General features: G+C 38.3%; 1 protein-coding gene across 9 annotated transcripts in view; it reads right to left on the minus strand.

Moving 5' to 3' along the window:
* Window positions 1–5939: 5939 nt before the first annotated feature.
* LOC140200515 (long-chain-fatty-acid--CoA ligase 6-like) overlaps window positions 5940–22199 on the minus strand; it is a 94000-nt gene continuing 77740 nt past the window's right edge. For 8 of the 9 annotated variants that reach the window (XM_072263969.1, XM_072263974.1, XM_072263975.1 and 5 more), the window contains 4 exons: window positions 20327–20470; window positions 9715–9816; window positions 9360–9431; window positions 5940–6616 (listed from right to left, as the gene is read on the minus strand). In XM_072263969.1, coding sequence (XP_072120070.1) covers window positions 6476–6616; window positions 9360–9431; window positions 9715–9816; window positions 20327–20470 — 459 coding nt within the window. In that variant the 3' untranslated portion in view covers window positions 5940–6475. Of the gene's footprint in view, window positions 6617–9359; window positions 9432–9708; window positions 9817–10004; window positions 10238–20326; window positions 20471–22199 lie in introns of those variants that run through there. The other variant, XR_011886647.1, reaches the window with a different exon arrangement.

Here is a 22199-nt window from a genome sequence, read left to right on the forward strand (position 1 = left end):
TTTTTCTCTCAAGGTTTCCACTATCTCTATTATTTCACTTTAAGAACTGAGAAGGCTTGATAGGTGCAAAGAAAACGTTTCCATTGGTGAAAATATCTAGAAATAGAGACCATGATGCCAGGATGAAGTGTCTCCTATTTAAAGGTAGAGGAAGAGGTTTTTTTTAGAATATTTAATTCCAGAGAGCCATGGATGCTGATTTGTGTGGCAGACTGAGAAGAATTGATATTTTTGTGCTGAAATATGGGGTTAATGTTAAAAAACGGTGTTGTGGTTAAAAGGCAGAAATTCTGTGAATAGCAGACCATTTTCAATGGACTGTAGAATCTCTCCCTTGTAGCTCTTATGGTCTAATATTATGATTAGCTAAATTTTAGAAAATAAGTATATTATAGGAATTGGCTAGAGTCCATTAAATCAATAAAATGCAAAGGCAACAAATCGGTGGACAATATCAGGATCATCTATTGAATTCAAATACAGTACCTAGATCACTCAGCCTAAGTAATGCTTCTCTCCATCTGGAAATTTTAATGTTTTGTAATGCTGGATCTGTACACAATCTCTATACAATATTGCAGATATGTTACTTTGTATATGATATCAACAAACTGCAAGTGAAGAATCTTTTTAAAGTATTCACATGTGCAAAATATAAAAAAATTCTCTCTTTTTTTTCTCTTAACCTAGAAAATACAAAAGCAGGTTCTAAGTTGTAAAGAAATTGTCAACAGTATTGAATTTCCTCTCACAGTTCCTGAGAAGAGAACTTTGGGAAATTTTTGATTAAAACTGTCGACCAAAATAATACTTCAATATAAACTTTTAAAGGGCAAAAATAATTTATACAGTGGAATGTGAATTGAGCAATCCAGAAGAGAAACTATTTGTATTATTTGATTGTACTGTATATTTCCCCTGCTAATGTAAAAAATTGACAAATGCTAATTTTTCCCCTCAACAAAGATTTAAGATTGTGATATTTTTGCATAACACGAGGACATTAAAATGCATCACAGATAACTGCATACAATTGTTTAATACAAATTGACTTTTCAAATTATTCTTGCATGTCTATTTTTTCCATTAAAATTATGGAAATATACTCCTGTAGGGTGTGTTTCAGTCTTATTAGATTAGTAATAATTTTGATAATTTTAATATATTCATATCATAGAGTATTTTCTTATTTTTTAAAGGAATTAATCAACTGAAGTGGTTTTTAATCTGGTAAATTGCTTTATTTGAATTTGAAACTTTTTTATTATAAGACTACATTCCATATGCGCATTTTGAATATATAATTTTGCTTGCTTTCATGCAAAAATAATGTTTCTATTATTCTGTAGTATGTGTTACAGCATCCTGTACAATATAATTTGTGTTCATCTCATCTTTTAAAGCTGCAGTATTTGAGAAGTAAAAATAATACTGCTTTATTTACACATATAGAGCAAATGATTAAAAGAACCACGCACCATTGCTTCCCTTGTCAGAACAAATATTGTACTCAGAAACAGGAAGATGTCACATCCATATTAATTACAATGATATCATATGACATACAACAGTATTTTCATACCACAACCCTACTAAATATTCAATATGATTCTCTTTAAAAGTACAATGAAGTGCACAGAAATGGTTTCAAATAGCTAGAATTTTTTAGAAATGAGCAGGCCAATTCAACTTTCAGAAAAAGAATTTAACCCTTAAGGTCAAACTTTAAATCCATTTCTTGTTCGCTTGACATTTTGATGATGATCTTAAAGTTTGCATGTTTCCACTCACATAAACAATCCTTGAGTCTGTACCAAAACTTTAATAACTTTAAAATGTCTGTGAGCTCTTTCTTCGGTTTCTGTTTTCTCACGAGAAGATAAAGAATTAGCCTGTTCATCTTTCCCGGATGATTGTAATTAATATTGTTTCCTCTCTGTGGGCTACCAGAACTGTAGGCAGATGTCTAATACTGAAACTAAATGCAACTTCCATTGCTAAATTAAGAATAATTCTACTGAGGTTCCATAGATGGGTTTGCACATTCCATAAAATTTACTTAAATACTAACAGTGGCAAAAGCACACTCAAGTACCTTATTCTCACTGCCAAATTGAGAAAATTTCCTTGTTCCAATCAAGTTTTATGTGAATCTTACCAGCTTTCCTGACATCTTCCTTCAGTAATATAGATTGTATTGAAAACTACTGAGTATAGGTTTGAACTTGCAACTCAAATTGATGGCAACATTTTTGTGATATAAACAGATATACATCTATTTATTCTATAACAGTTTCTTACATTAGCATCAGCTTGTTCTGCATTGATGCAATGCATGATTTTGTTGTAAGACAAATCACACAGACCACGCACACCTCATCTAACTAATACCAATGAAGTTAAAAGCTGCTTCTGTGTGTGGGAATGAACAATTGACAGAAAGTTGTGATGTCATATTGTTGTATTTAATCTTCTCTATACCCTTGGCATAAATCCAGAGTTACATTAGAAAATAAGAAAGCTGGTATTTCAGATTTATGTTACAGTATGGTAATAAAGACTAATTGATGGCAAAAGTCAGCAGCTAACTGAAAACTTCTGTATGCTGAAATGTAGCTTTAAAAATTATTGTGAATGTTTTTAGCCCAGCTAATTACTAGATCAGCATTTCAAATGTATATTTCAGGTTATTGTTTTTTTAATTCTTGACTTTTGTATTATGATACCCTTAATTATTTTTTGATATTTGGAAGTCAGAGTGAAGCTCCTCTTACGTATTATTACATTTTTCACAATAAGACTGCAAATTAGACGTAGGATTAGACCACCAGTGGTATCCATTTTAGATATGAAATTGTTAATTTAATTATTATTCTCAGATTTGTGATTAGGTCTACATTGTAGTGTAGAAGGTGCATTGTACCAAAAGAAATGAAAATTTATGAATGGGACATTAAATTAATTCACTTCCCTTCTAAACTTAGATGGATGCAAATGTTCCTGAGACAATTTTGAAGAAAGTCCAGGAGAGTCTCAGTGTCCAGGTCATCATTGATCTGAAGCCAAACACCTGTATCAGATCAACTGGTCATTTTGCTGTTGTGTTAAACTATGTAGTTATAGTGACAACAGTTCTAAATTGATACAGTGTTCATCTATAAAGCATCTTGAGATAGATGAAGCACGAAACGTGCTTTAGAAATAACATTTTGTATATTTTAATCAAGAATAATTTTCCATTACTGAAGCTTGAAAATCTGAACCAAGTCCTTGATTCCACCTTACATTAAGAGCTTCCGCAGAGATTGATAGTTTTACCTAAAATATTGACTAAGACAGAACAAGCAAGTGTTTTAGACAGCAGCCTGGCAATATTAAGAGACAGTACATTCTAATTGCACTGCCCAAATCAAATGATAAACACAAAAGATGCTGGAAATCCAGAGCAATACGCAAAAATACTGGATGTACTTAGCAGGTCAGGCGGCACCTATGGATGTGAATAAATGACTGATGTTTCAGGCTGAGACCCTTCTTTCGGACTGGAGTGGAAGGAGGACGATGTCAGAGTAAGAAGGCGGGGGAGGGGGAAGCAGTACAAGCTGAAAGGTAATGGGTGAACCCAAGTGGGTGGAGGAGGGGGAATGAGGTACGATGGGAGATGATAGATGGAAAAAGGTAAAGGCTGGAGGAGGAAGGAGACTAATAGGAGGTGAGAGGGAGCGATGGAAGAAAAGGAAGAAGGGATACCGGGGGAGGTATTAAGCAGATGAGGAGAAGTGGTAAGAGAACAAAGTGGGGAATTGAAGGGGTGGGATGGAATTGCCAGAAGCTGGAGAAATTGATGTTCATGCCATCAGGTTTTAGGCTACCTAGATGGAATATGAGGTACTGCTCCTTCAACCTGGGGGTAGCCTCATCATGGCAAAAACTTTCAGTTCCCTGGCCCTGATCACCTTATTTTCACCTTGGATGTCCAGTCCCTATGCACTTCTATCTCCCATCAAGAAGGCCTTACAGTTGTTCTCCACTTCTTTCTCAACAAAAGTTCCAACCAGTTCTCCTCTGTTGTGTATTTAAAATTTCAGTAATATTTCAGTAATCTTGTACATATGTTGTTGATTAAGCATTCTTTGTTTGTTTAAATAATTAATTACAGGTTATATATAAAAGTAAGTGGATTGCATACATCATGACACTACCATGTAATATGTGCGAGTCTCATTTAATGTAAAACATGAAATTAGATTCTCTTTTTGGACTCCCTTGTTATTCTTCCAATTAGTTTTATCTTTTGGAGTTACAAAAAATAATACCCTCCACAACCACCCTCCTCTGCCTGGTGGAACTGGTGTTCATCCTCAGCAATTTCTCTTTTGGCTTCTTCCACTTTCTCCAAACTCAAGGTGCAACCATGGGTACCCGCATTGGCCCCAGCTATGTCTGCCTTTTCGTTGGATATGTGGGACAGTCCATGTTCCAATGCTTCGCTGGTAATGCTCCCCAACTCGTTCACTGCTGCATTGATGACTGCATTGGTGCTGCTTCATTAACCCATGCTAAGCTTGTCAATTTCATCAACTTTACCACCAACTTCCACCCTGTCCTTAAATTCACTTGGTCTATTTCTGACACCTCTCTCCCCTTTCTCAATCTCTGGAGACAAACAGTCTACCAATGTTTTTTATAAACCTATGGATTCTTACAGATTCCCACAGCTATCTTGATTATACCTCCTCCCACCCTGACTCCTGTAAAAGTACCTTTCCCTTCTCTCAGTTCCTTCGTCTCAACCGCATCTGTTCCCAGGATGAGGCTTTGGGGATTTCCCTTCCTCCATCATTGATGCTGACCTCACTTGCATCTCCTCAATTTCTCAGATATCCATGCTCACCCCTTCTTCCAGCTTTCTAAACAGTGATAGAATTCCTCTTGTCCTCACTTACCTCTCCATGAGCTTCTGCATCATCCTCTGCAGCTTCTGACATCTTTTAACAAGACCCTACCACCAAACACATCTTTACCTCCCCACCAACCAGGGATTGCTCCTTCTGTGATTCCCTTGCCTATTCATCCTGCCCCACTAATCACCCTCCAGGCAGAAGTATTATACCTGCCTATTCACCTCCTCTCTCAATAGCATTCAGGGCCCCAAATAGTCCTTCTAGGTGAGGCAACACTTCATCCACAAATCTGTTGGGGGTTATCTACTGTATCTGGTGCTCCCGATGTGTCCTCCTCTACATTAGTAAGACTTACTCAACGTAGATTGAAAGACTGCTTTGTCGAGCACCTCTACTCCATCTGCAAAAAACAGTATTTGCTGGCGGCCAACAACTTCAATTCCTATCCCCATTCCCATTCCAACATGTTGGTCATGTCGGAGGATCAACACCTCATATTCTGTCTAGGTAGCCTACAACCTGATGGCATGAACGTAGATTTCTCCTATTTCTGGTAATTTTTCCTCCTCCCCTTCCCTCTTCTACAATTCCCCACTCTGGCCTGTTACCTCTTCTCCTCACCTGCCTATCATCTGCTCCTGGTGCCTCTTCTTCTTCCCTTCCTCCCATCGTCCACTCTCCTTTCCTATAAGATTTCTCCTTCTCCAACCCTTTGCCTTTTCCATCTGTCACCTCCCAGCTTCTTACTTTATCCACTTCCCCCACCCAGCTGGATTTACCTATCACTTTCTAGTTTTCTCTCCCTGTACCTTCTAAGTATGGCAACTTCCCTTTTCCTTTCCAGTTCTGAAGGGTCTCAGCCCAAAACTTTGACTGTTTATTCATTCCTAGAGATGCTGCCTGACTTTCTGAGTTTCATCAGCTTTTTGTGTGCATCAAATCAAATAATGAGACTTCCCTTTACCACATTGATTCTTTAAATTTCACTATATTTCTTAAGCTGAAATTTCGTGAATATTTATGATACATATTCAATTAATGATAAATTATATTTAATTTAGTTCAGTACAAAAATGCAGTTGTAGTTCTGAATATGCTCAGGTGTGGCACAAATCATATACTTCAAGTATTGATGAATTCATACAGCAAAAGTTTCTTAGATAACAGACCAATTCATATACCTGTACATTTTTTGATTTACAAATGTTAAAGGGAGACATTTCGAGTTGCTTAACCCTCAGCCTAGAAGCTTCTTATGTCCCATTTTTACAAAATATGTACATTAGAATTATAAGCTATTAATTATACCATCATATAAACAAAGTAAATTTCATTGCTGAAGAACATACAAAATTTATCTCAATTACAGTGCAGCTTTAAAAAAAGGTCAATTTTTTATTTTACATAAAGATCTTGAAGTTAAGCAAGAAATAACCTTCCAGTTGACTGAAGAAATGACTGTTTCTCAATATAGTGAAAGAATATTTCAGATGTCCCTAATGAGTTCTTGACATAAGATAAACAGCAAACACAAGATTTTCTCCCCCCAACATGATATCTGTCAAATATTTTCATATAGAAGTATTAGCATAAAGCTCTTCAATTTGTTTCTGGAAGTAATTTCTCATTTCCACTCTCTTGGACTTTAATGTTGGGGTCAGGAGGCCATTTTGAACTGAGAACATTTCACAGTGGAGATAGATGTTCTTTACCTACGAGCCAAGAAATTACAATGATCAATATTGCATAATCTATGGATGTTCCTTTATCCCCCTTTGGCCTCTCAGGTCTGTCCTTTTTACATCGAATGGCTTACAGACAGAATTTGTTTGGATCTTCACCTAGGTTACTACCAGTCCATCTACGACTGTAAAGCTGACCAGGATCTATATTTGCTTGAGTTTATCTTCTCTGAAAAGTCTGACCCGAGGATTTGAAATTCTTCTTGTGTGTTAACTAATGTGAAAAAGCAGTGCTGTACAGTTTACCCATGTAAGATTAAGGTGGCAAGCAAAGGCTGGTGTTGGTTTGGAAGTGACTGAACAGGTTTAGGAAGAGATTCAGGGTGAGAACTGGGTGGCTGTTAGTGAGGGAGAGATGATGAGAGAGAAAATCAAGAACATCTTTCCTCAAGAACTTGTTGCTGGAATTGTGTCTTTTTGAGTCAATTTTGCAGTGCTCATGAAAGAAATCATAAGACCAGAAGACCATAAGATAAAGGAGCAGAATTAGGCCATTTGGCCTATTGAGCTGGCTCCGCCATTCAATCATGGCTGATCCTATCTTTTTCCCTCCTCAAACTCAGTTCCCAGCCTTCTCCCCATAACCTTTGTTGCCATGTCCAATCAAGAACCTTAAATACACCCAATGACCTGGCCTCCACAGCTGCATGTGGCAACAAATTCCAAAAATTCACCCCCCTTTGGCTGAAGAAATTTCTATGCACCTCTGTTTTGAAAGGGCACCCCTCTATCCTGAGGCTGTGCCCCCTTGTCCTAGATTCTCCCACCATGGGAAACAGCCTTTCCATATCTACTCTTGACTCGGCCTTTCAACATTTGCAAGGTTTCAATGAGACCCCCCCCCCCACATCCTTCTGAACTCTGGCGAGTACAGACCCAGAGCCATCAAACGTTCCTTGTATGATAACTCTTTCATTCCTGGAATCATCCTTGTGAACCTCCTCTGGTCCCTCTCCAATGCCAGCACATCTAAGATGAGGGCCCAAAACTGTTCAGAATACTCAACGTGAGGCCTCACCAGTGTCTTATAAAGCCTCAGCATCACATCCTTGCTCTTGTATTCTAGACCTCTTGAAATTAATGCTAACATGGCAACTACAAAGTCCCTTTGCATCTCAGATTTTTGGATTTTTTTCCCCCATTTGGAAAATAGTCCACACATTTATTTCTACTACCAAAGTGCATGACCATGCATTTTCCAACATAGTTTTTCATTTGCCACTTTCTTGCCCATTCTCCTAATCTGCCTAAGTCTTTCTGCATCCTACCTGTTTCCTCAACACTACCTGCCCCTCCACCAATCCTTTGTATCATCTACAAACTTGGCAACAAAGCCATCTATTCCATCATCTGAATCATTTATAAACTGCATAAAAAGAAGCGGTCTCAACACCGACCCCTACGGAACATCACTAGTCACTGGCAGCCAACCAGAAAAGGATCCTTTTATTCCCACATGCTGCCTCCTACCAATCAGCCAATACTCTAACCATGTTAGTAACTTTCCTGTAATACTGTGGGCTCTTAACCTGGTAAGCAGCCTCATGTGTGGCACCTTGTCAAAGGCCTTCTGAAAGTCTAAGTAAACAACATCCACTGCATCCTCTTTATCCATCCTACTTGTTAGGAAAATGTAGGGCTGGGGAACATTATGGGGTTACCAAGGAGAATCAGGATGAGGTGAAGTGAGGACAGGCTAGATGTCAAAGAATGCCGTTGGTTAAGAGAGGTCTGTTACAGTGTGAAGTAAATTACAAACCATCAAAGTTATCCAAGGCGATTATAAATGCTTCTGAATTCTGCTTATGGATGTTTGCATAAAATCTCACAGAATCTGGAAAAGCCACTCTCTGCATGAGTGGCCTGCAGATGGCCATTCAGACAAGAACTGCAGATTGTTACTGTCTGCTGCCAAGTCTGGTTAGTGTTTGCATTTGTGTATCAACTGTATAAAGAACCCATAATAAATCATTTAACGTGCTAAATCTGTACCTCACGTTACAGTTTAACTTTCATAGTAATTGTTTGATTTATCATGTGGTACCTAGGCAACAGTTGTTCAACAGATGAACACTTTTGATTAATTTTATACTTTAAGATAAAATTATTTTAGTATTTATTCTGGTTCAAGGGAGCTGTGGCAAAAGAAAGACATCTTGCCACAGATGTTTCATTCTGCAATATAAAAAAGGTAAATGTTAAGTCCGGACAATTAGAATTATTTGGAACTTTAATCTTTGAACTTTCTTATCTTGTCTAAAGGATTGAATAAATATTCACAATATTGTCATATAACATGCATGATGGCATCACCAATGCAAAATGCATTTAGTATGGGTCTAATTTTTTCAAAGAACTGGTAAAATTATAAATGCAAACACGGTAACACTATTTCTAATGACTTCTATTATGCATCTCAGTGTGGTAATTTTAGGCATTTATTTTAGATGTCGGTAAAGGTGTAATGAACCTTGATTTTAAAGGATTAAAACTGTATTTGGTGTTATTTATCCTTTTTAAATTTAATGTTATGCTATCTTATTGTAAAGTAAAATAATTAACATGAATTGTTTAAATTAAACATATTACACAAATTAAATTCTAATAAAACATATTAATGTTATGTCAATTCAAATTTATCCTGATAAACATGTTACATTTCTAGAAGGAAATTTTCTATCTTGAAAATAAAAAAGCAGTTTATACTTCTTACCTGTTCAAATGAATAAAGGCCGGCCTGCTGCCCCAGCTTTACCATGTCCTCCATTATAGCTTTTTTAAAACCCTGGATTTAATCAAAGCATTTTGTTAGGTGTGTCGGCAGTTCTCTTTCATAACTGACATTTGAAGCAGGCAGCGACAGAAAATGTGATCGATGTGGAAATGCACAGTGAATCGTGTAGTACCTTTTGCTACCAAAAGAGGTCATCTTATCAACATATTGTACAGTAAAAACTGTCCTGTCTAAATCTATAATGATATCATGATTTTAAAAAATCTGGATTTGCAATATCCTGGTTAAATACGTAATATAGTCAAGATACACATTATAGAAGCATTAAAAATACCTTGGATTTACACAGTTCTCCATATGATCCTTCAAATCCCTTTTTCCTTGCCCAGACTTCTGTGGCTTCTGGGTCTGGTACAACGATACCTACCAAGAAGGACTGTACCAAAGCAGTGTAAGGATGTTTATACATTATTAGGCAATGAAATACATTTGAATCTTAAATATTAAAATTCATAGATTCAATAGCTTTAAATGAGATGAAAAATTCTAATGAAATGTGAACTAATTTAGATTATGGTACAAAAGGAAGAATACAAATAGCATCTGAGGTCTTTGATAACTCACCAAGTGATTCAGTCTTGATGTTGCTTCATGCAAATGTTTTGCACAATTTTGTTCCATTACATTTTTAATGTAATATAACTTGAAGGTGAATTTCCATTTACAGTCTGTTTGCAAATGTTCCATCTTCAAAATCTTAGTTGAACTCTTCTGGTTGAAAAGGCTTCAATTCTGCACCACCTTCCAATAAAATTATGGCTGCTCTTCTATTTTAGCTTCAACTTCTCACACTACCCCTAATAATTTTGTTATTTTTAGTACTCAAAGGATTGTAGGTTACTATTTCATGACTAAGATCTAGAAACCTCTGGGTTTACAAATGCTAAGAATTCATAACTCAATGCATAAAGAATTAAAAACACAAGAAATTCTGCACATGCAGAAAATCCAGAGTAATGCAAAATATGGAGGAACTCAGCAGGTCAGGTAGCATCTATAGAGAGGAGTAAAGAATTGATATTTTGGTCTGAGACCCTTCATCAGGGCTCAACAAGAATTGAACAAAGAATTGTCACATTATTTCATTTCTTACCCTTTGAATTTTAATTTCAAACTGCTCAGCCAGTGGAAACATTTTCCCAGCAGTTACTCTGTGCACAGATATTTTATATGTTTCAATGAAATCACTTTCCATTCTTTCAAAGTCTAGGGATCATGGACTTCAATCGGTTACTCATTCCCATCATGCAAGCTATCAGTCAGGTGATCTTTTTGCCCATCCTTTAACAGACCTTTTCATCATTCAAGAGATGGAGGTCCAGAAAATGGACCATTAAATACCTGTATTCTCTATCAACAATCTTGTTTCTATACAGATTGTTATCAAGTAGTAACAAATCAATAATTAAGGGAATTAAGGGAATTGTGAGTGTTTGTTGACAACATAATTTACCCGAGATCAATCTTTCCTGGAAGATCAGTAACACTTTGGTTTTTAATGCAAAGATCATCTCATTGATATGAAAATCGATCACTGCTTTACAAAGTAACCTTTAACATTACCTGCCAAGCAGCTCCCTCTGGATCTCCTCTCCCTTCCTTTTCTTCCATGGCCTTCTACCCTCTCCTATCAGATTCCTCCTTCTTCAGCCCTTTATCTCTTTCACCAATCAACTTCCCAGCTCTTCGCTTTACCTTTCCCCCTCTGCTGGTATCACCAATCACCTACTATCCGTACTTCTTCCTCCTCTCCCCCCATCTTCTTGCTTTGACTTCTCATCATTTTTTCTAGTCCTGATGAAGGGTCTCGGCCCAAAATATTGACTATTTACTTTTCTCCGTAGATGCTGCCTGGCCTACTGAGTTCCTTCAGCATTTTGTGTGTGTTGCAAAGTAACTTAGATTTGGATAATTGAAACAGAATAAATTTAGCAAATTTGTTCTAAAAATACAAATTATAGTATAAAGTGTCATTACACTGCAGATTGTAACACTTCCTGACACCTCGGACTGGAGTCTTTGTTGACACATTTCTTAGCTGAAGATATTAGTTTCTGCCTCCTTCCTGTACATAACAACAAATGACGTAGAAAGCAATGCTACCAAAACATCTAATCGAACCACTACCAACAGTTCATTACAAATCATTTCATTTTCAGAGACTTAACTGTCTATTAATAGGCCTTTCTGTTGCAGAGCCATTAATGGGACCTACAAGTCCCTGCATTAATGGGACAGCAAGCTGGGGCATCACTGTCCAAAAGATAAGCATTTTGGATACAAAATTCAAATAGCTTAGGCTTTCAGTAGTAACTGGAGAAACATTATACAGTATATTACCAGAAACATTATACAGAATATTACAATCAACCTGATGGAGAAAAGCTCAGAACCAACAGGTTTTCAAAAGGAATCAATTTTCCTTCACTATTTAAACCACAAAACAAGCACATTTGCACAGGAGAAATATGTGGCTACTATCAGTTCTTTATAGGCTTGTCAATGCTCTGAGGTAAACTGTTTGTTGTACACCCCAGATTTAAAGAGCTCTTATGGGATATTTACTGACTTGTTGGGAATCAAATTAGGACATTGGAATTATGTAAGACCATAGACAGGAAGAGAAAGGAGCAGAATTAGACCATTCAGCTCATTGAGGTGGGTCAGCTCCACCATTTCATTATTTCATTATATTTTCCTTCTTAACTGCATTTTATCAAAAAAAAGTTGAGAAGTCTGTTGATCCAAGGATAACTGTTCAGGAAATAACTTGGTTACAATCCCTCCAGCCTCTGGACTTGAAGAGGTGGAGGAATCATAATCAGGTTTATTATCTCTGTCTTATAGGAAACAAAGATATAAAATTACCATAAATTACAATAGAAATAAAATGGAGTTAGTATCCAAAGACAAGAATAGTTAGTCCGACAAAAGTAAAGAAGGAGGGTGCATTATATATTCGGGAGGTTGAAGAGGTGACAGATAGGACATAGAGACAGGTAGTTACACCCAAGGTGCAGGTCAGGAAGGGGAAAAGGGTTAAGGAGCCAGTGCAGAGTACCCCTGCGGCCATCCCCCTCAACAACATGTAACTGTTGAATATTATTTGTTATTGTTAAAGTGCACTTATGTATTCACCCTGGTAATGCTAAAATAGCTGCCTGTGCCTTTAAGAGAAAAGGGTGACGTTGTTATCCATGTGCCAAGTAGAAATAAGAGTTACAATGTTCTAGAAGGAATATCAAGTATTGGTCGTATTGTGAGGATAGGTGAATAATATTTGAAAATATCCATGTAAATTGTTTTTTAAATCCAGAATATTGGTAATTTGACATGTTTTATGTGTGGATGCTTTAGATTTTCGGAAGTAAGATATTGGCGCTGGATAGCATAGTTGTGCATAGTCCCTTAGCAGCCTAGTAGGTTGGCCTTTCTAGTGATTTTAACTAAAAGGCAATAAGTTTTTGTAAAGGTTTACTTTCGTCTTCCTTTATTGTTTTCATGCCCAAATGTGAATGTGTTAATCTCTGTTCATGTAGCGTGAGTGAGAACTCATTTCAGGGTCTCGCCTATACATGTTTGGAAGTTAAGCGTCTGTGTGCCAAGGTGAGTATACCTTGATGAAATGTATTTATTCATATCTTTTATGTTGTGTATGAGGTACAGGGTTGGTGGGATTCTAATGTTGTTTGTATTTTTTTGGGATTGCTACTACCATATTGGTTTTGTATATTGTATTTGTTTTATTTTAATTCTGCATAAGTAGTGAGTCGATACACATGTGTATGGACCGAAATTAAGCAGAGATTGTAACAGCAGAAGCTGTGTTTTCTAAAATTCATTTTGTTGTTTTTATTTTGATACTCTCTTTCTGCATTAAAACATCTAAAACAGATAAAGGAATTAAAGATCCGAAAAATGATTTGTTGTCCTAAGTGTACAATATATTTTTCCCAGGCTGCAAGATTTAGTACCCGGAGTGGGGTAGTTCCAGTTCAGAGGGTTTTTCATTTTTGTATGCAGTACAAGATATTACACATAACTCGATAGTGGTGAAGAACTGGTCAGCCATTCCCGAGGGTTGGAAGAAGAACCTGCCTGGTGTTGCATGGAGACCATGGTAGAGCCTTGAGATTGGGCTTGGTCATCCAGGACTGACACCAAGACGTAGAACTGTGACCGTGAAGTCACCGTGATTTTCGCAGGAGATGTCAGCAACCCCTTTCCAGGCTTGTTGTAGAGACTTTAAAGACTTGAGTTTTCATAACGTTACATACAGAGGATGAATAAACTGAATGTGATTTGAATGAACAAATTAGAAAGTTGTGTAGTAGACATGAGAAAGCCATGGCACCTATAGATAACTTAAGTCCTATGTATGCATTCCAAGGGAAAGACACATTGCTCCATTTTCAGGGGATGTTGAGAAAGATGGGAGGTCTGTCGATGACCTTATTGAAGAAGTTGAAAGGGTGCTTTGTGCAAGAAACAATTCTGACCAGGATCAGGGATCCTGATTATGTCACTGCTCAGGGGTGCAGCTCTAGAAGAAGCACGTATGCGCAGTGATCCTGAGGAAGACCAGGCTGATGACTTGTTCACCTGTCTCAGGGAAGCTTTTAGTGACAACCGTAGTACACCCCAGCTGATGCATAGCTTCTGTAGTTGCAAACAGCATGAGGGTGAAGACATAAGACAGTTTTCACATGCCCTAGCCCAAGCTCTTAATTTGCTACTGAAGTGTTCCACTGATGCTGTGGCCAATGAGAAGGTGGTTCTAAGAGATCAATTTATAGAGGGCATCAGAGGTCCTTCACTTAGAATCAGAATCAGGTTTATTATCAGCAGCATGTGCCGTGAAATTTGTTAACTTAGCAGCAGCAGTTCAATGCAATACATAATCTAGCAGAGCTCCACAGATCTGTGCACAACAACCCTGAGTCCTCAATGATAGAAGTGCAAGAGGAAGCTCATCTGTGGTTTTGAGAAGAGTCCTCAGGAAATGCTAAGACTGTAAAGGACACAGTGTAGCAGTAGCCAGGCACAGTGCTCAACTCTTAAAGTTCAAGTTTCTAAGTCTGTCACTCTAGACGATGTCCTTAAAGTAGTCGTAGAGCAGGGCAAAACCATTGGTGAGTTGACTCAAGCAGCAGAAGATCTTGCTGTATGGAGAGGCATTGCACATGCTACTAGAAGTTACAGCTGTCATTGAGCTTAATATATCAGGTGAAAGTTGGACACAGGTGGTCAAATGAGCACTGTGACTGAGCAGTTCTTTTGAGAACACTTAAACGGAGCAGGTATCCACTGCAGGCTGGTTTAGATCGACAGCTGTTAATGGTCTTTGATATTCCTTACCTTTGGCATCTAGAGCTTGAGGATCAACTGATGGACATGATGATACCCAATTGTGGCTTTCTAGTCATCAGAGATCCTGTTAGCACTGAACAACCAGTCCCATGCATTGTAGGCATGAACATTATAAGCCAATGTAGACAGCATGTCTGTGCAGAATTTGACATGACCCTAGAAGGAAAGTTGGACTCTGATTGGAGAGAAGTTTTTCAGAAAGTGCAAATGCGCTTTCTAATGAAAAGAAAGTTGTAGTTCGAGTAGTTCGAGTATCAGGAAAAGATACTGAGCACATACCTGCTGAATCTGTGGCTAGGACGGCCACTAGAGATGCTGGTAGTGACCATAAAATGTTACTTAAGACACTTAACACCCCTCTACCGGGAAGCCTTGTAGTTGTTCCCATGCACGTTGACTCTCGTAGTCGTACAGTACCAGTACAGATTTTAAGCCTCTCTCGAGAGGACGTATGGCTCTCACCTAGGACCTGGCTGGGTATCCTATCAAAGGTAGAGTGCATTGATAGTGGTCAGCAATGTGCTGTTATATTTCAGCAGATCACAGCTGGCATTGAACAAGTGACAGTTGGTGTAAAGGAGGACAGTAGTAACCACAAGTTAAAGTCAATTCTAGACAAACTCAACATTAGGGGTAGTGAAGAACAATAAGCTCAGCTGAGAGCTTTACTGGCTAAGTACCTGGATATCTTTGCAGCTGAAGATGAAGACCTTGGGTACACTGATAAGATCAAGTATGAAATTCAGTTAATTGATGACGAATCCATTTCACAGCCGTACTGTAACGTTCCACCCAATCAGCACAGTGAAGTGAAAGAGCACATCTCAAAGTTGTTGAAGAAAGGTGTGATTCAGGAGAGCAATGGTGCGTATGCCTCACCTGTAGTGTTGGTACGGAAGGCCGATGGTAGCTTAAGACTGTATGTAGATTATCGGAGACTGAAACTTAAGACTAAAAAGGACGCATTCCCGCTCCCGTATATTGATGAGAGCTTTGATGCCCTGTGGGAGCACAATTATTATTGTCAATAGACCTCGTGAGTGGTTACCACCAATTGGTGATAGAGGAGCGTGATAGGTATACGATTGCTTTATCAACCCCGTTTGGTCCATTTGGGTATCTTTGCATACTGTTTGGGGTCTGCAATGGGCCAGTGACTTTTCAAAGGTTCATGTAGGCAACCATGAATGATTTAGTCTTCCAAATTATGCTTGTGTACCTGGATGATATTCTGTTGTATTCACAGACTTTATAGGAACACTTGGAGAGGCTTGATACTGTGGTTCAGCACCTCGAGGAGACTGGTCTGAAGGTGAAATTGGAAAAATGTCATTTTTGCCAAGGGGATAGCCTCAGATCCCAAGGAGGTCTCGGCTGATCAGCAGTGACCAGTTCCATTGACAGTCACTGACTTGAGATCATTTCTCGGCTTTTTTAATTATTATAGACAGTTCATTCAGGGATTCTGAATGTCAAAAGGTTGAGCATGGTGTAACTAGTGTCCTGAGCTGCGTTTATTTCAATGTAAGAAGTATCGTAGGAAAGGCAGATAATAGTGCTGAAGATGAGGTAGCTGGTTTACAAACAAAGGCAATATGTAGTGAGGCGAGGCTATTGATAGGGCAAAATTGCAGTCAGCAGGATAAGTTGCAATGCAAAAGGCGGACAAAATCGAAATGGATGAGTACAAAACTGAAGGTGTTGTATTGGAATGCGTACAGTACTCTGAATAAGGTAGATGAACTTGCAGCACAGTTGTAGATTGGCAGGTATGATGTTGTAGGCATCACTGAATCATGGCTGAAAGCAGATTATAACTAGGAGCTCAATGTCCAAGGATACACATTGCATCAAAAGAACAGAGAGGAAGGCGGGGGGGGGGGCCGGCGTTGCTCTGTTGATAAAAAGTGAAATCAAATCATTAGAAAGGGGTAACATAGAGTCAGAAGGTGTTGAATCATGGTGGATAGAGCCAAGGAACTGCAAGGGTAAAAAGTCCCTGTTGTGAGTTGTATACAGGTCACCAAACAGTAGTAAGGATATGGTCTACAAATTACAACTGGAGATAGAAAATGTATGCCAAAAGGGCAATGTTACAATAGTCATGGGGGACTTCAATATGCAGGTAGATTGGGAAAATCAGGTTGGTGCTGGATTACAGGAGGGGGAATTTCTGGAGTACCTACAAGATGGCTTTTTAGAGCAGCTTGTGGTTGAGCCCACCTGGGGATCAGCTATTTTGGACTGGGTGTTGCACAATGAATCAGAATTGATTAGAGAGATTAAGGTAAAAGAAACTTCGGAGGAAAGTGATCATAATATGATCAAATTCACCCTGAAATTTGAGAAGGAGGAGCCAAAGTCAGATGTATCAGTATTATAGCGGAGTATGAGAGAGAATCTGGCCAAAATTGATTAGAAAAGAACATTGGCAGGGATGATGGCAGAGCAGCAATGGCTGGATTTTCTGGAAGCAATTCAGATAGGATATAAACATCTCAAAGAGGAAGAAGTATTCTAAAGACAGATGACACAATCATGGTTAATAAGAGAAATCAAAGCCAACATGAGAACAAAAGAGAGAAAACATAATAGAGCAAAAATTAGTGGGAGGTTAGAAGATTGGGAAGCTTTTAAAAAGCAACAGAGGGCAACTTAAAAAGTCATTTAGAAGGTAAAGGTGAACTAGAAAAGTAAGCTAGCCAATAATATTAAAGAGGATACCAGGAGTTTCTTCAGATACATAAAGTGTAAAAGAGAGGTGAGAATGGATAGCAGACTGCTGGAAAATGATGCTGGAGTGGTAGTAATGGGGGACAAGGAAATGGCAGATGAACTGAATATGTATTTTGTTTGCATCAGTCTTCTCTATGGAAGACTGTTGAAGTCAATTATTAAGGATGAGGTCTTGGAGACATATGATAATCTAGGCCATATTCAGCATGGTTTCCTCAAGGGAAAATCTTGCTTGACAAATTTATTGGAATTCTTTTAAGAAGTAATGAGCAGGATAGACAAAGGAGAATCAGTTGACGCTGTGTACTTGGATTTTCAGAAGGCCTTTGACAAGGTGTCACATGAGGCTCTTTTACAAGCTACGAGCATAGATAAAGCAGTGGCTGATTGGCAGGAGGCAAAGACCGGGAATAAAGGGAATCTTTTCTGACTGGCTGCCGGTGACTATTGGTGTTCCACAGGGGTTTGTATTGGGACCGATTCTTTTTGGGTTATATGTCAATGAAATGGATGATGGAATTGATGGCTTTGTTGCAAATTTTGTAGAAAATATGAAGATAGGTGGAGGGGCAGGTAGTTTTGAGGGAGTAGAGAGGCTGCAGTAGAACTTAGACAGATTAGGCAAATGGGCAAAGAAATGGCAGATGGAGAACAGTATTGGGAAGTGTATGATCATGCACTTTGGTAGAAGAAGTGAAAGGGTTGACTATTTTAAATGGAGAAAAAATACAAAAAAATGTGATGCAAAGAGACTTGGGAGTCCTTGTGCAGATTCCCTAACGGTTAATTTGCAGGTCGAGTCCATAGTGCGGAAAGCAAATGCAATGTTACGCTCATTTCAAGAGGACTAGAATATAAAAGCAAGGATGTAATGCTGAGACTTTATAAAGCACTGGTGAGGCCTCACTTGGAGTATTGTGAGCAGTTTTGGGCCCCTTATCTTAGAAAGGATGTGTTGAAACTGGAGAGGGTCCAAAGGAGGTTCACAAAAATGATTCCAGGAACGAATGTCTTGTCACATGAAGAGCGTCTGATGGCTCTGGGCCTGTATTCACAGGAATTCCAAAGAATGATGGGTGACCTCATTGAAACCTATCAAATGGCAAAAGGCTTTGATAGAGTGGATATGGATAGGATATTTCCTACCATACGAGAGTCTAAGATCAGAGGACACAGCCTCAGAATAGAGAGACGTCCTTTCAGAATGGAAATGAGGAGGCATTTCTTTAACCAGAGTGGTGAATCTGTGGAATTCTTTGCCATGAACAGCTGTGGGGCCAAGTCTTTATGTATAATTAAGGCAATGGTTGATAGGTTTTTGATTGGTCAGGGCAGGAAGGGATATGGGGAGAAGGCAGGAGATTGGGGCTGAGAGGAAAATTGGATCAGCCATGATGAAATGGCGGAGTAGTCTTCATGGGCCATATAGCCTAATTCTGCTCCTATATCTTATGGTCTTATAAAGATTCAACTGAAATAGTATAAATATAATGCAACAGGACTGTTTTGATCATTGCTGCAGGGCACCAAAATTCCTTTACGACTGAGATCTGAGGCTTTTAGTGTATGTTATTGGGGGTTCCATTTTCACATTTTTAAATTTCCTTAGCAGGCCTATGCACAGTGTGTCTGCCGTATGCTCAGTAGTTCAGGGGTGTGCTTCAGTGGGTTGGGGTGGTAGGAGTCTTGTAATGAGCATAATTGGAGAGAGGAATTGGAAACATAATCAGGGACTGTGGAATTGAAGAGGTTAGTATCATTGTTGGAGAAGGGCGATTGGGGATTTGACGTACAAGCATCTGTATGGAGGGTGATGGGAGGAATTGAAGGGGAGAATCACAGGTTAAGTTACGGGGCAGATTTAAACAGCAGGTCTTGTGGGGAGGACCAGATAAGTGGAAAAAAATTTAAAAAGTATTCATTTACTGGAAATCTGAAACAAAAACAGATTATGATTGAAAAACTCACCACATTAGGCAGTATCTTTGGAATTAAAAATAGTCAATATGTCAGATTAAAAGATAGTTCATCAGAATTTGAATTCTCAAGTCTCCAACGCTAAAAACTGGGGCACCACGGTTGTGGAGAGGTTATCACAGCTGGATGCTGTTACAGCTCAGGACATTTTGTGGTTTGGAGTTCAGTTCTGAAGGGTGTTTGTACCTTCTTCCTGTGAACACATGGGTTTCCTCCAGGTGCTCCAGTTTCCTCCCACAGTGCAATGACGTACTGGTGAGTAAGTTAATTAGCCATTGTAAGTTGTCCTGTGAATGGGGTAGGTCAAAAATGTGGGTTGCTGTACGGTGCAGTGGGTGGGTCAGATAGGCCTGTTCCTCACTGTATCTCTAAATAAAATAAATACATTTCTGCTTCATCCTTTTCACAGCTGTACAATTCGGGGTTTATGAACGTCTCCTACCACTGCTTATTGTCTTTTTGTAGCACCATAATCTGATGTGCAACTGCTAGAACTTGAGCTTGGTGTAGCACATTGGTCTCTCAGTTACTTTTTCTATATTCCCTTACCAGTAAGATGTTGTCTTCATTAATTATTTCTTGGGGTAAAATAGTCCACTATCATAAGTTGATATTTTAATGATTTCCTGATGCATTCCAACTGATAATTTATGTACAACACAAAAACATGAGAGAGACTGAGGCAAAGAGAAATGCTAATAATGCAACAAAAATATTTTTCAAGGAATCGGATTAACAGATAATATACTAAGAAATGTTAAGATAGAATTGTTATGCATTGTAATTTAAAAATCTATATTTACCTGTAAACTATCTCCATGAACATACACTTGGGCCACAGGCTCACTCTGTACATATATATTCTCAATTTTTTCAGGCGCGATGTACTCTCCTTGAGCAAGTTTGAATATATGTTTCTTTCTGTCAATGATTTTTAAAGTGCCATTCTGTATTAAAAAACAAAATCAAAGCAATGACTCCACAAAATTTCGGCCATTAACTACAATGTAAATCATATTATTACTCTTGAAAAATGAATAATGAAGTAAAATTATAGGTGTCTATTTCTGAGCACGGAGCTTTCCAAAAATAAGAATGAATTTCAATAAAGAAATGTATAAAATTTTGCGGGATATGTGGAAGGGTCCTTGATTCAAATCCTACTGACTCCTCTCTTTGTCATCTCACGGGTACCATCATCACTTTTCCTTCCACAGATTCTGGTCACACTGTTTTGCATACATTTCATTTTGCTCTTATCCGAACGACTGAAATAGATTATGAATAGAAGGTATTCTAGAACCAATGTTTGCAGCACTTCAGGTGGTCAGTATCTCAATCTGAAAATAAGGCATTTATTTTTACCCTACAAGAGATGCAACAATTACCCTTTCACCTCTCTCCTTCCCACTGTTCGGAGAGAAAGAAACAGTTTCCAGGTGAAGAATTAATTCATTTGCCTTTCTTGCTATCTAGTGTATTGCATTTGGTGTTCACAACGTGATCTCCTCGACATTGGAAAAAAACCGGAAACAAAGGTTGGGTGATTTCTTTGGAGGATACCTATTTCTAAGTCAAATTTCCGGCCACTTTAATTCTCTGTTCCACTCTGCTTTTAGCTTTCTCCCTCTTACCTTAAGCTTATGTCTTCTGGTGTTTAATATTCCTACCTTGGGGGAAAAAAGACACTTTCTATGTACCTCATACTTGTTTCAGGTCACACATCAGCCTATGACACTCCAAAGCAAATAATTCAAGTGTCTTTAGCTTCTCCTTGTAGCTAATACACTATAATCCAGGCAACATTCTGGTGAACCTCCTCTGTAGCCTTTCCAAGTCCTCCTCATCCTTTCCAAGCAGTGGTATCCAGAAGTGCACATAATATTCCACCGGTCGTCTACCCAAACTTTTATACAGCTGCAATATGATTTCCCAACCTTTATATTCACCTGAAGAAAGGAAGTATGCTGCATGCTTTCTTTGTCACCTTATTCTGTGTTAACAAATTCAGGGAGCCAGGACTTGCATGCCAGAGATTTATTTGTATATCAGTTTTCCCTTTACTGGATACTTCCCACTTGCATTTTCAACAGCTAGAAACAAAGAATCGTACAGCATAGTAATAGGCCATTCAACCCAACTTGTTTACATTAACAAGTGAGTGCGGTACATGATCTGATTAAACTTTATTTGCTGTTTCTCTGTCCAGCTTCCAACTGATGTATATCCTACAGTATTCAACCTTCCTCATGATTCACATCTCCACTGGCTAGAATAATGGCTATAGTTCGTTCACCTCTGATGTGAGCTCAGTTTTATTTTCTTCTCCATTTGTACATATGACCTGGGGCATGTCCTACAGCCCTGCTATTAACTACACACAAAACAGACAAAAAAGTCTAATCACCATCTAACTGAACCTGTTTAACTCATCTCATCCAACCTCACCATATTATAGATATTCTCTTTATCATGTCTTTCCCCCAATTTTTCTAGACCTTAAAGTTAACATTTTTTCTTCCCTTCCCATCCTTCCCCAGCATATATATTTTACAGAATAATTTCTTACGTTTGTTCGTTATGTACCATGTCATATGATGTAGGTGATCATAGTCCCATGACCATGATTGTTCTTGGTAAATTTTCATACAGAAGTAGTTTGCTTTCTTTTGGGCA

The sequence above is a fragment of the Mobula birostris genome, chromosome 7, assembly GCF_030028105.1.
Source record: "Mobula birostris isolate sMobBir1 chromosome 7, sMobBir1.hap1, whole genome shotgun sequence".
Lineage (NCBI taxonomy): Eukaryota > Metazoa > Chordata > Chondrichthyes > Myliobatiformes > Myliobatidae > Mobula > Mobula birostris.